At 39.2% G+C, this 15299-nt stretch overlaps 1 protein-coding gene across 1 annotated transcript; it reads left to right on the forward strand.

Moving 5' to 3' along the window:
- Positions 1–13038: 13038 nt before the first annotated feature.
- LOC110707474 (pentatricopeptide repeat-containing protein At2g36980, mitochondrial-like) lies at positions 13039–14901 on the forward strand. The gene has a single exon (XM_021885485.1). It carries the CDS (start codon positions 13039–13041, stop codon positions 14899–14901), a length of 1863 nt encoding a protein of 620 aa, XP_021741177.1.
- The last annotated feature ends 398 nt before the right edge of the window (positions 14902–15299 follow it).

The raw sequence follows: 15299 nt of genomic DNA on the forward strand, positions 1-15299 counted from the left end.
CAAGTTCCTTAAAAACTTGTTGGCGGCTCCCTACTTTATTTGTCCCTAATCGTATTATGTCAATTCCCACTTCCTATGAGTGTCGAGCATATTCACACATGCTTTTAACGTAGGCGCACTTCGAGCGATGCCTACAATTTGGGGAAGGTCGGTACCCTCCATTACTCCACTTATATTCTTCGTCGCGTCATTAATAAGTACACAATGACACACAAAGAGTCTCAAACACACACTAACACACGTAATAATAGATGTATAAACCGTAAATAATGTACAAGGAGTCGTAATATATAAATATGTCAAGTGTCATCATGGTATGTACAAAGAGTCATAATACAAAACCCTCAGTTAAAAATCTCTAGAATCAGAATCAGTCGCGAATCCACCCTGTGCATGTGGTTCGCCCTGGGTATATGGGAACGGCGAACCAAAGAGTCCCTCGACCATCCGAGTATGAGGAGTAGCGTCCCTACTAGTCCTCGTAGGCCCAGTAGTAGCCAAGCTCAAAGCAGGACCCGTCCAGCCGGAGATTGGAGTAGACTGGCCCAAAGATACTGGAATCTCGGCGAAGGCATCGTCCCATACAGCGGAACCGAGAATAAGCCCGACAGCGGTGGAGGAATCCCGGATAATGGAGCTGAGAATGAACCAGAATCCAAAGGAGACCCAAACTCGGGAACTGGAGGCTGTGAAAATGACGGACGCTGAGAAGACTGACCCTGCTGCCACTAGGCCTCCTAGAATGGCTGAGTAGTCTGAGGCTCTCGCTGAGAACGCCGGTGAGCCTCAGGAGATCGTCTACCACGACCAAGCTCCTCCTCGTCCGAGCCTCTAGGCCTCGAGCGCGAGCGGGACCTCCGTCGCTCCTGAAAAAACACAAAATCAAAAGGTGTCAATGATACAAAATAAAACAAATGGCAGAAATGAAAAAAATAAGTGATACCTCAAGAATGTCGCTAGAGCTCCGACAACTCGCACCACGCCGAAGCTTGATGATGCAATACTTCGGCGCGTCCACCAGCTTCATAATTCCCATCACCTCCGGGCGGTTAGGCTGAGGATAAAACAAAGAAAAATCAGTAATAAGCAGCATTAAAAGAGTGGATAATGCGTCAAAGAAAACTCACCGGCTCAAAAACCTCGGGCACTGATTCCTGCACCTGTCTATAACCCTCCGGCGCGTCGGCAATATCGTCCTCCGTGATACCGATCGGCCCAGGGTAGCGGACAGACTGAGGAGGAATCTAAATCCTCCCCACAGGGTGGATGGTCGTCTGAAAATATGATCGAATAATCAAGTTATTCGACTATTTAAAACAGAGACTAGCAAAGAAGATTCTCGAAAGAAATTATACCTCGAGAAGACGGGGTGGAGGAGCCAGAGAAGGAAGCAAATCCCGTGCGTAGTCGCTCTCCATGTAAACGAGCTCCTCCCACGGAAGAGTGTAGCGCTCTCCCCTGTTGATCAACCCTCTGATCAAACGGGAGTCCCGCATCGACTCTGGTGGGGATGAAGGCACCACAAAGCGATCGCCGCTATGCTGACGAACGACTCGCTCCCCCAAATACCAGACGAAGCGCTCAGTACCAACCAAAATGGTACGGTACACTGAAAGACGTAGGGCCTCGGGTAGATCAGTCATCCCGGCCCTAGGACGATGCTGGACATCGATGGGAACCTGGAAACCATAAAAAGTTAGGCGTGAAATGACAGAAACAACATCAGAAGGAAAAAACGCAACAAAGCTAATCCTTACGCTAACGGAAGAGGTGCCTTGGCGTAGTAGCCCACGAAGCGCCGGAACAGACTCCACCCGTGACTCTCCTCGGTCACGCCAGCTGGCTCCGACGGGGAAGTCATGGACCACTCCCCGACGCCGGCGAGGAGCCAAGCCTAGGAAGTACTCGTAGAACCATAATTGCAACAAAAATAACATTCAGCACACGAATCGAACAAGCCGAAATGAAACAAGAAGGGAAAAGATCATCACCTCTACGACTCTCCACATGTCGTAAACGATGATAAGGGACTCGTCATTTAGCTGACGGCAGCCATGACGGAGAGATAGAAGAAGATCCGCGTACCCAAGACTGGCCCAGCTGTAGGATCCTATCTCGGGAATCCTGGCCAAAGAGGGGAGGTAGCAGAGGAGCACGCGTGAACTCTTGTTGGGAGAGAGGGTCATAGAGATCAGGATCAAGATGAAGATCCGCACCCGCTGCTCGGTCGTCGTATCCTCCATATCAAACCCGCGAGCAAGAACTGAAGCCGACTCCGATCGTCCACTCCTAGGACCACCTCGAGACACCGGTCGGGTCCTGATGTGCTAAACGACCGGACCCAACAAATCAGCTACCTCAGCCGATGTCCAAGATAGATCAGACATCTGGCCTACTGCCCGGTCAGTAAAGCGCTGCCCGCTGATCATGCTGAAGTCCAGGAGGGTCACCGTCATCTCCCCCCAAGCAAAGTGAAACGTGTTGGTAGTATCCCAGAAATACTCCAACAATGCGCGAACGACCGTCGCGCCGTAGCCCCGGGGGCTGCGAAACCCTACAACCGCCACGTAGAAATCGACCAAGCCAGACGACTCCCATAGTGCGCTCGTAGCAGGATTTCCCGTAATGACCTGGTAAAGTCGAGGGATCAAATCACCGGCCCCGGAACCATGCTGGCGAAGTGTGCCATCGACTATGCCGGAGAGTGCGTGGTGATAGATGTGGTTTTCACGGCTGAAAACCAACTGGTCTGGGGTCCACGAAGGTGGAACCCACCTACCCCTACTCGTAGAAGTCCGAGGCTCGGACTCCAAGACGTCGTCGTCCACGCCCTCAGGGACAGTGGGAGTGTCCTCCCGAAAAGCCCGACGGCGGCCGCGGGTAGAAAGGTCGCAATCTATTATAAAAATCTAAATGTTTAGCATCATTCCCTAAAAATTTTTAAGTTGCATATTTATAATGAAAAATAAATATCTAAATACTTAGCATCATTTCCTAAGCTATTTAGTTGTATATTGAATTATATGCTAAATTTGATTAAAATTTAAATGTTTAGCATCATTTCCTAAACATTTAATTCAAGTCGCATTTTTAAAATAAAAATCTAAATACTTGGCATCATTTCCTAAGTTATTTAGTTTTTTATTGAATTATATGCTAAATTTTTACCTCAAGGCTAAAAATTGGCAAAATTATGGTATTTAGTTTCTCCATGACAAACTAATACTACAGTTCTCCTAACCGCATGATACTATGTTCTCCATGACAATATATTACATATGAAAATATGAATCAACACATCATTTCACAAGATTCACCACTATTTTTTCACCATTTCAAAGCATGAACATTATTTCACAAACTAGCACCCAAAAATGGTGATTTGCTCAATTCTTCATCAAATCATGCAATTTTTGTCTCAAATTTCTCACAAACACACATGTACACATATACAAGTAAAATCATGGCAAGAATTTCAACATAAAGCTTCAAAATCCAAAAACCCCCAAATTGATTTTTTAAGGTTTGTCATGAGCGCGGCAAACCTGAGCCTGGTCAGAGAATATTCTTAGCTTTTTGACCAGTTTGGCTGACTTTCCGAGTTTATTGGACGATTATTATTCTCCGTCCCTATCGACTACTTTGACTATCGTTTTCGAAACTGACGTTTCTACAAACTCAGTCAAAGTGGGGGCTTCTGTAGACATCTAAAAATGTCTCCCCAAAACCAAATCCGATGATAAATAACCTTTCACCGCCACTATTGGTCGGGTTTAGTATTTAATCCCGAGAGTGCTTAAAAAATTGTATTTTATTAAATTCTTATTTTTGAAAGGTCTATGGATCAGTCTTGGTGTTTGGTAAAAGCATAGTTTTAATTTTAGCCCAAAATTGTTAATTAATTTTAAGCCCAAACCTTTTTATTTTATTATTTTATTATTTATTATTTTTGGCCCAAATATTTTATTTATTTTTATTTTATTATTTTCTTATTTTAGCCCGAATAATAAAAGTCGGAAAAAAGCCCGAAATTATCAATCGGCACTTAAAAAGCCGAAAGAAATTAGGGTTAAAAATGAATTTAGACAAAAATGGACTGGAACTAACCGTGTCACGGTACAGCTTGACCGTGTCACGGGAACTGTTCCCGTCTGACGGTGGGACTTCCTGTGACACGGGAGGTCTGCCGTGACACGGGAAGTTCCGTGTCCTTTCCGCGTAAACCCTTAACGCGTTTTCCGTCCCTTTTTCTGAAAATTTCCCGCATCACTCCAAAACTGACCGTGTCACGGGAACTTGTACCGTCTGACGGTACAGTCTAACCGTGTCACGGTACAGTCTGACCGTGTCACGGGATACTTTTTTAGGGTTTTTACCATTTTAGGGTTCCGTGTGCTCCCTCAGCACATTTCCCTATAAATACCCCCTCATTTCTGATGTACGGGGCAACGAGAATTCGATTATTCTTATTTTTCTCTCTTCTATGCTCTTAACCTAAACACTAGCCTACCCTTTTCACTTCAAAATTCCTTCTTCAAGCACTCAAAGGAGTCCATATTTTACTCGAGGTTCTGTCCTTAAACCAAGGCGTGAAAGGTAAAATCGTTTGAGGGTTTGGCCCCAAAATCAACCTTATTTTATTTAATTTAATTTAATTATTGTTTTATTATTTCCTTGAATTTACTAACTCGTTTATTATTTTGAAGTTGCAAACAAACAGATTCAAAGTAAGGATCACGTTCTTTTTATTATTGTTATTTTTCTAACGATTTTTATGTTGTTAGAATTATGATTAAATTGGTTTTTATATTAATATTGATTCTATTATTTATTTTGATCACCATATTGCATGTTTAAAGAGAATATGTAATTGAAAATCACGCCTAATAAGATAATTTGGACAACCGGTTTAGGTTCCTTTTTAATCTTATTATTAATTGAAGTGATCACCAAATTTTTAGAATTATGTGTGCATTAATTTTGAACCAATTTAGTTAAATAATAGTTTGGAGCGAATTGAATCTTTGTTTATATGCCTTTGAGATCGCAGGAATCACTTTTCACTATAAGAATCGAGTAGAGGCCAATATGGGCGATTGTGACTCCCTGACTCACTTCGTACCATCACCCCCGATCCTCCTTTCGTGGTTTCGAACCATATGGAGTTAGTAATCTCATGGATTATGAATGGGGTGTAACCTTCACGGGTCAATTGTTGTTGCCTTCGTTGTCCCTTATTCGTGGTTGTCTTTTATGATCCGTGAACGGTTTACAAGTTCCTTAAAAACTTGTTGGCGGCTCCCTACTTTATTTGTCCCTAATCGTATTATGTCAATTCCCACTTCCTATGAGTGCCGAGCATATTCACACATGCTTTTAACGTAGGCGCACTTCGAGCGACGCCTACAGCGGGCGAAGTCTTCAAAGACTTAGCAAGGGTGGAGGCAGTGTTGTCTCGTCCCCGCTTGAAGAGCTTGTAGAGGGATCTGGGAACCTCTCCACCGTGCAAATGAAACTGCTTATCAAACATACATCCGGGAAATCTTCTTTAGTGAATGTCGAAGCAAAGGGCCAGGCGGGTTATTACCTTAGCTTTTATTTCAGCCGCTTTAGCCTCTGCCAGATCCTTGCGGATTTGGGTGGATGACCGTTTAGGGGTCTTGTCTTCGGGGAGCATCCTTAAAGCCTCTTTTGCAAAAAATAAACAAATAAACTTAGTTCAATAATATAACGAGTTAGACAGAGCAATAGTACAAATGGAAAATTGCCAGATTTGCAGTAGACGTACGCTTTGAGAACATTGTACTTAATCCGCAGAGGACAAGAACGTCTCATCTCTCACCCATGCACACATAGGTATCCAATTCGTTGGAACCTTTATTACGTCCCCGGTTGAGAGATTCTCTGTTTCAAGTTCAAAAAACTTTGATTCTATGATTTCTTTTAGTCTTCCTCCAGAATCAAGGGGAGAAGGTCAGGTTTCTTATTATACCGGTGAAGTTCCCAATTTTCATACCGGGTGGGGACAGACAGCAAATAGAACTGTTGTTTCCAGTTGTCATACTTGGACACCTTTTCCAAGGTCATTTGATATTTTAGGTATGTGGTCAGAGTGTACCACGCCCTTCAACCACCTAGGCTGCGGCTAAGGTAGTGCATGTGTGCAAAAACTTCCCAACCAGGATTCAGACTCTTAATCTCGCACGCGGCGACATATCTAAGGATGTTAACCCAAGAGTTTGGGGTTAACTGCCAGACGCCTAGGCCATAGCCCCGCCCAACCCCTCTCATAGTCCTCTCTCACACGGCTCTCTCCTCCTCCTCGGCGCACGGTGGTGTCTCGTGGTGGTGGTGGTTTGTGCGGTGGTCGGTTGTCCATAAAGGTGGTGATCACGGTTTTCCTCAATCACTCGACCAATCTAGTATTGGTAGACGGCTCGTTCGAATCTCGTGGACTAAGTAGAGGAGCAACGCTTGGGGCTCTATTCTCTCCCTGATTTGCCTGTCGAATAGCTTTGTGGAATTCACGCGTCAAAGGTATGATTATGTATCTTGTGTGTTATGCATGTCATTCTTGGGATTGGTACTTAATTGTATATGATTCATATTATTTCCGCTGCGTAGTACCTATAAACTCCTACAGTGAGGGAGCAAGTGGGACGAACTAAATTTTCATGAACATAAATTGAACAGTGAAAGGGAGTGAAGAATATAGAGCAAGTGGGAGTAAGGCATAGGAATCGGATGAGGAAATGGAAGGGGTAGAGGGAGATTGGAAAATAGTTATAATGGTGAAGTATTGATTGATTACATGAGTGATTTTATAATTTATTACATTATGAGTCGTGTACTGTATTATTATAAAGATAAAAGAAAATGACGATTATGGTTGTCATACAATGTACTGAGAAATTGGTTGGTGAAAAAATACCTGAAACAACCAAAGAGATAATTAGAGAGAGAATGATCATCATCTACAGAACAATCTATAGTAAGAATACAACTCAAAGAACACTATTATCCCTGTCAAAACTTGTATTTTAACAAGATTTGTGTACTTATCAATAGCTCCCTTTCAGCTCACTATGTATTTTCATAATTCAACTAAGATAATGTGTTATTTGATAATTGCAATATAAGATCACATATCACCAAATAAGTGATTTCAGTAGCTTATGAGTTTCTCTTAAATTCAAGTGTTCGAATGTTCATTTGGTCTTCTGTACATTGCTTTGCAGGTATATGAGCTGTGAGACTGACATTCTTCATTTATTTGTAGGTCTGTAGGATAAGTTTATCTGAATATAGGCTGTAGGAAGTAAAACATGCTTCCGAAAAGACATTTATTGTTGAATATACTAACAAATTATCGAGTAGCTGACTGAAAGACTAGCATCTCAGCTGGCATCCAACTATTTATGAGTTGAGTATTATAACAAAAATATGCCGCACCCCACAGGTAATTCAAGATATAACAACATCATTCAGAAACACACTTCATCTCACATCTAATAATATTCAAGCATGACCCTTTGATATTGAAAAATGCTCAGTCAACCCCAGGAATATGCATATGGAAGTGTTAATGGATCATGAATTGCCAGAAACCTTAATTGCTTTTCTTGTAAGAGCTAAACTATAGATCATGAGAGTAGAATTGTCAAGATACCGAGATACATGTAAATGGAGAGTGAGAAGGGAGGAATCTAGGGAATGTTAAATAAAATCAGAAAGCTATATAAATTAGTTTGACATGTAAAATCTTCGAAAAATTCACATTCCTTTTTTAAAAGTAAAATTATTTCAGACTGTTCAAATTGGAGTTCTTGCCTTGAGGTTATATTGTAGTTGGGTATTATTGATATGTATTCTTGGCTCGAATGGTATACATTAGATTTGCTATATTGTCCTCCTATACGCTTCTACAGGTCTTGGTCTTACGATATCCTAGAAAAAAAATCATAAACGGTTATCCCTAATTTATCCTTACATTAGTTATATGATAGTTAGCAGTTAGTACTGTGAGAGTATGAGTTATATTCAATTTTTTTTTCTTTGTTGTCATTCATTTCAGGTTGTTAACTTCATGGACAAGATGCGTCTTTTGAAGTAGAACATGGAGGACTATTAATTTTTACGAATGAACCACCTATCACACATGCATGCAACATCAAAAATAATGCAAGAAGAGCCCATTATTATTGAATCTACTATTGTGACACTGGGGATCCCCTAGTGATGAGTGAATTTATGTCACTCTTAGGGAGTAGTTTTAGAGTCATTTTCGTGATTATTTTCCTTTATTTTCCCTTTTATTCTCTTGTTTTCTTTTTAATAAAGTTTCTAGTTTATTTCTTAGTTTTATTATGTTTTAATTTAATTTCTTTATTTAATTAGTTTCTAGTTTATTTTCATATTTTATTTGCTTTCGATTTATTTTATTTCGTTCCTTTTCTTTGTTACTTTCATAGTTTTTATTAGTTTTAAGTTTATTTTGTTATTTTATTTTATTTACTTGTATAGTTTTATTTTATTTTTATTAGTTTAGTATTGTTTCTTTTATTTTCTATTTTATTTATTTTATTTTATTCTTTGTCCCAATCCCTTTCCTCGGTTTTGTGTGTAGGTGTTCGGGTTTTAAGTCAAGTGAGTTTGGTTTCCGAATTCATGTCAAAAGTCAAACTCCAGCCACAACGAATCACCAACGCGAGCTGCAACCACCACCACCATCACCCACCAATTTCACCCACCTAACAACTCCCTTGGCAGCAACCTACCACCAAAATCACCATAGTGCCACCACCATTTCACACCAACCCATTAGTCCCCGAAAACACCACTCACCAGCCACCAACTCCCACGCTGCCACCAACCAAAACCAGCCTCAACAGCCACCACAACCGCACCTTCAATTCCTTCACTCACGCATCAACCAACACCACCAATCACCCCCGCAACCCCAGCTCCACCTACAACCTTCACCACACCACCAAACTAATCCACGCACCCCAACAACAGCAATCACCACCTACCCAACAACCATCGCCACCGTTGCTGCCTCCAATCAACCACTAAACAATCCGCAACCAATTCCCCTGCTCCATCTCCACCACAATCAACCACAGCAGCCGCAACAACAACCCAGCCACACCGCAACCCACAAAAACAACCCCTGCACCACCGTCCACCTGCAACAATCAGTCATGAAACCACCAATTCGCATAAGCAACGGCAAAAATCAGAGCAATCGCAAATTAATCGGGTTCGGGCAAACCGCATAGGAGTTCGGTCGAAGTGCCAAAATAGTCAGAAACTTTTGAAGTTGTCTAAATTGAATAGGTGTGGTCGAACACACCCATGATTCGACCGAACCAACCCCGTAGTTCGGCCACACAAACCCATGGTTCGACCGAACCACTTCACGAGCCTCGCACATGATATTTAATGAGATCAAACAATTGAAGCTTGGTGATGGCCGTTGATCTTCGATTTGTGATTATGATGTGCGGTGATGATGGTGTACAGTGGTGATGAAGTTCAAGCAGCCAAGAAAAGTCGAACAAGAAGATTGGAGTCCGGTTGTTTTGTAGGAATTGATTTTGTTTTTAATATTTAATTTTTCTTTTATTTTTTATTTCTTTCTTTTCTTTTCCCTTTTTCTTATTTCTTTCTTTTATTTTTATATTGAGTTTCTTATTTTATTTTTTCCTTTTTACTTTCTTTTATTTACTTAGTATTTTTTTATTAGCTTTGTATATATACCCATTTTTAGGGTAATTAGAAGGGGAGGAAAAACAATTATCATCTATTCTATTCTCTAAGTAGTTTTTAAGAGAGCTACTCTCTAGGTTTAGATTAGGATTAGAGTAATTTAGAGAGAGAAAGTGAGGGTTTCACCATTGTTGAGCTTGGATATTGAAGAAGAAGATTGATCATCTTGTTTGTAGATTTTCACATTCAATCAATGAGAATCTCTAAATCTCTCTCCTCTATTTTAATTATTATTTTAGTTGTTGGTATTGCTTGTTAATCATGTTTATTCTTGATTATTTGTTAATTAATCTTGTTATTAGCATGATTAGTGAGTAATTTTCCCATTAAGGGGATGATTGTGGTGTAGTTGGATCTTGAGCATGTTCTAGGGTTTAGAATTGATTTATTTGTGATTAAAGTCTTTATTTTCTTGATATTCTTTAATCTTCTTGCAAGTGCACATTGTTGGTTAATTAAAGGTGAATATTTGCTAACAAGAAACGGAAGTTGACTTAGTTAAGGTTTATTACTATCGATTGTTATTTAATAGTACCTCCTAGTATACGGTTCTAATGTGGAAACATAGAGGCTATGTTAGGAGAAACCAATTGACCCCGTAAGGCGGCTAGATTGGATCCTTTGTTTCGATATTCGAGCATGTTTAGTTCATAATTAATTCAATTTCTATGCCTTTGTTTATATTTAAGTGAATGTTATACCTAAACCATTTCCCTTAATGTTTTATTTCTTATTTTAGCATCTTTAGACTTTAGTTTATTTATCTCTTATTCCGGACTAGCTTAATTGTCGATAACATTTGGTGGTGTTTATTCGTTCTCTGTGGTTCGACCCCTATGCTTGCCTTATACTCGTATTAGGTTTGTTTAGGTCGTATAAATTGTATTTGATCTAGGGATAGACAATTGACGACGCGTTTATTCCCTTGTCACCTAGCAGCAGTCTTTAGCTGCAAACAGGAAGACATGACCTCTGTTAAGAGCTATGTTAGCCATTCTCCGATCCCTTTAGTGAGCTCTATCAAGGTATGAATTCTCTTTTTTCATAATTAATTAAAATATACTCGAGCTAGATGTATCCCTTTAATTTCCTAATAGATTTAAGTTGCTTTATTAAATTATTTCAGCCATACTTGAGTAAGGTGATGAGGTTCTTTATTTGAGCTCAGTGATAATAATGATGATTAAATTAGCAGAAGAAAGACATTGGTCAAGTATGATGGTCGAGGCTGGGGAGAGATTTGCAAAGCTTACACTCTTTAGATTAAAATGCTTAATTGAATAGCTCTCATGCAAACAACCAGCCACCTGGAAAAAAAATGAAATCCCGTTGCAGATTATGTGCATCGGTTGATCATGAAATGCTTCCCTTAAGTGAATTTACACTCTTTAGAATGCTAAATTGTTGGATTTATTTAATGGGGTAGATTGAATGCTTCCCTACTGTTGCTTCATTAGCATATGGGTTTGAGAAGAAGAATAACGAGACGATTTTGGTTTTCGATCTTGGAGGTGATACTTTTGATGTTTCAGGTGAGTTCTTTAGAAAGAAAGGCTCCAATTGTGAGAAATTCTATGTATTTATCTGCATTCTACATTAGTCTACTTTTTGATGCAGTACATCAGATTATCTTACATTGCAACTCTTTCTGCTTTTTGTAGTTCTTGAGGTTGGAGACGGAGTTTTCGAGGTGTTATCTACATCAGGTGACACTCATTTAGGAGGCTACGACTTCAATGAGGTAGGAACAAGGAATAGGTTCTTTATTATTGTGCAGTGAAATGATACAATTTTTGTAATTGCTACTGCAGAGAATGGTAGATTGGCTAGCAGAAACTTTGAAGAAGAATGAGGACCGGTATTAATCTTCGGAATGACAAAGAAGCTCTTCAGCGTCTAACTATAAAGCCGCTGATGATTGTTTAAATGTTGTTTAAGGAATTAGGTGTTACCATTTCTTTGTATTCAAGGCTAACCTAATCAAGGGTTGAATCTTTGAAGCGTCTAACAAAAGTAGTGTATCATGTACATATTTTTGCGAAATACAAATTAGTCCTTGTACTTATCTAACTATAATCAAGATACTTAAATGAAATCAATTTTGTCATTAATTGCGATAAAAAAATTGCGATAACTTGGGGTAGCACGCATGCAGTTGCAATAATCTAACCATGGAATACACCTCTTGTTTAAGAGTTTTTAATGTAATTGCTTTTTTTTTAATTTTTTTTTTACTAAAACAGATGATTTTTTCAAAAAAAAAAAATCGATCCATATCCAGCAAGTTACATGGAATCGGGAACAGGTGTCGGACATACAGACATGTCCAAGTGTCTGATCCAGCAAATTCCAAAATTTTAAGACACGAGAAATTTGTCCGATATTTGAACACGGGTATGGGGACATGTCTATACGTCACTTAATTGATGCCAAATGTTTCTACAGAAATCTTGTTGTACATAATTGATGTCAAGTGGTGCTGTCAAGATGTTTGTGATTGGTGGCAAGAAGGGATATAATGGTGAAGTACTAAGGGCATGGTTGTCCATTCACACTAAATATCGGTGATTTTGATCAACAAAAAAAAGTAGAATAGTAGACAAAATTAATCAAGGTTTCCGAAATGGGATATTAAATACCGCCAACAAAAATGATAATTTACTCTAAATTAAACAAATGTAACCTATTAAATATTGTAACTATTTATCTAATATTTTTGGAATGAATACACATTTTATATATTAAGTTTATTAACGCAATTATCAAAACAATCATTTCTCCAAAAAAAATTAGTCATGTATTATTTTTTGTTTAAAACAAAGATTATCTTTTAAACAAATTTCCTCAACTTTAATTAATTAAATGGTTACATTAGGTATTACGTATTGGCATTACGAGATTTAACCACGCTTAATTAACCTATTAATAATTTTGCCAATGCACACTATATTAAACACACCAACATTATTATTTTAAAAGTTTTTCAGCTGACATATTTAAACTTACATCTACATTTAATACCGCTCTTTTGATTAAAAAAAAAAAAAAAAAGAAAGAAAAAAAACGTGGTTTATACTTTCCGTTCAATTTTATAAAATCGGGGGGCGCCCGTGTTGCGGGTGCTCCAACAACTAGTCAATTGAAATTTGCCAAAGTTAGCAAACTGGTGTGCCACACTATCAATGAACAAAGCTGTTTCCTCCGATTTCAGAAAAGGTGAAGAATTTGGGTTTGTTCTTTGAATTTAACAGAGCTTCAATATATATTATGTCTTCAAATTTGTTCAAAACCACATCAATAATTCTGGCAACTGTAAAAGCAGGACAAATAGTGTCTGCTCGCAAGATGTTCGACGAAATGCCTATAAGAGATACAGTTGCTTGGAATGCGATGCTCACATCTTATTCTCATCTGGGTATTTACCCAGAAGTGTTTTCGCTGTTTCGGAAGATGAGAATTGCTAATACAAAGCCTGATCATTTCACATTTACTGCTACTCTAAGTGCTTGTTCTGGTGCAGGAGATGTGAAATATGGTTCTGCAATTCATGGTATAGTTGTTATTTCTGGGTGTCAGAATTCACTTCCTGTTCGCAATGCTCTTATTGATATGTATGGAAAGTGTATGATTCCTTACAGTTCTGAGAAAGTGTTCGAGGAGATGCAACTGCCGAATGTAGTGTCATGGTGCTCACTTCTGTATTCCTATACAAATGCTGGTCTTTTAGGTGTTGCTGCAGAAGTATTCATCCGTATGCCGGAAAGGGTTGAAATATCTTGGAACATAATGATTGCAGGTCATGCGCGGCATGGAGACTGTGAGTCGTGTTTGAACTTGTTTAGACAAATGAGAGAAGATGGCGGATGTCCTGATCAATGGACTTTGAGTGCCCTCGTAAACTCGTGTGTTGGAAGGGAGGAAACCAACTTTGGACTCATGATCCATGCTTTTGTGACTAAAAGCGGATGGTATACTTCTGTTGAAGTGCAAAACTCAATTTTAACCTTTTATACTGAGTCAGAATCTCGAGATGATGTTAGCAAGGCCCTTAAGTCCATGGACTGCTGGAATCAGGTTTCCTGGAATTCTGTCATTGATGCTCATATGAAAATGGGGAATACCCATGAAGCATGGATTTTGTTTCAGCAGATGCCAGAAAAGAATGTTGTTTCCTGGACATCGATGGTTGCTGGATATGCTAGAAATGGACAGGAATCAGAAGCTATTTGGCTGTTTGTTCATATGTTGAGAGCTTCTGTTAACCCTGACGAGTTAGCGTTTGGTGCATTCTTCCTTGCATGTTCTGGTTTGGCTTTACTTGGGCATGGTTTGATGATACACGGATGCTTGATACGGCATGGTTTCCGTGCCTCTGTATATGTAGGGAATGGTTTGGTTAATATGTATGCTAAATGTGGAGACTTACTAGGAGCAAGTAGAGCATTTGGTGATGTCGTCAGCAAAGATTTAGTGTCGTGGAACACAATGTTGTTTGCATATGGGTTGCATGGACGGGCCAACCAAGCCCTGCAGCTTTATGAAGAAATGTTGGCACAAGGGAATAGACCAGATGTTGTGACATTCATTGGCTTACTAATGACTTGCAGCCATGCTGGTCTTGTTGAGGATGCTCAATGTTTTCTGGATTCTATGTCATCAGTTTATGGCCTATCTCATGAAATGCATCATGTAGCATGTATATTGGATTTGCTTGGACGTGGTGGATATTTAACAGAAGCTAGATCATTAGCTAAGGGAGTAAAAGTTCTCAAGGGAAAGTCATCTGAAACAATGTTAGGAGCATGTTCCATGACCTTAGACATACTGTTAGCAAAAGAAATTGGGGATGATTTGATTATAACCAAGCCTCTTGATGAGATGAGTTATGTTTTAATGTCAAATTTGTATTGCGCTAGTGGACAGTGGAAAAAATCTGAGACGGTAAGGAAGATTATGGCTGATCAAGGAGTAAAGAAAACGCCTGGATGTAGTTGGATTGAGTTAAAAAATGAATCAATAAGTTTTGTTTCAGGAGATTTTTCACACCCATACATGGACAAGATGTGTAAGATACTAAGCAATCTTGAACTTGAATTGAGATATCCATGCATTTTGAATTGCAACAGTTAAATTTTTATCCCTGACATCTATATCTTGCCACTTTTCCTGCTTTATACTGTAACACATCTAACTCACCTTATATAGTTGATTCGGTCTATAGTTTTATACTATACTTAGTGCTCAGAATTATACTAACATTTTCTGAACACATGCATGTGTATTTACTTTTGTTCAAGTTTTTACTTTGTGTTGCTTCAAGAATATCTTTTTCTGAGGCTGAAGCCAGAAATCCACACTTTTGTACTTTTGGCAAGTGAGCTGTACACTTATCTCAAAATTACTTGGTGAGTAAACTTTCTTACTGTGTGTTGTTCATGGCAAGGCCTCGTGAAATCCAATGAGAAAAGGAACATCAAAGAACACTTCCCTCTGCTCATTGAAAAAGAATGAACTCCTGGCTTATAAGC

The sequence above is a fragment of the Chenopodium quinoa genome, unplaced genomic scaffold, assembly GCF_001683475.1.
Source record: "Chenopodium quinoa cultivar QQ74 unplaced genomic scaffold, ASM168347v1, whole genome shotgun sequence".
NCBI classification, from domain to species: Eukaryota; Viridiplantae; Streptophyta; class Magnoliopsida; order Caryophyllales; family Amaranthaceae; genus Chenopodium; species Chenopodium quinoa.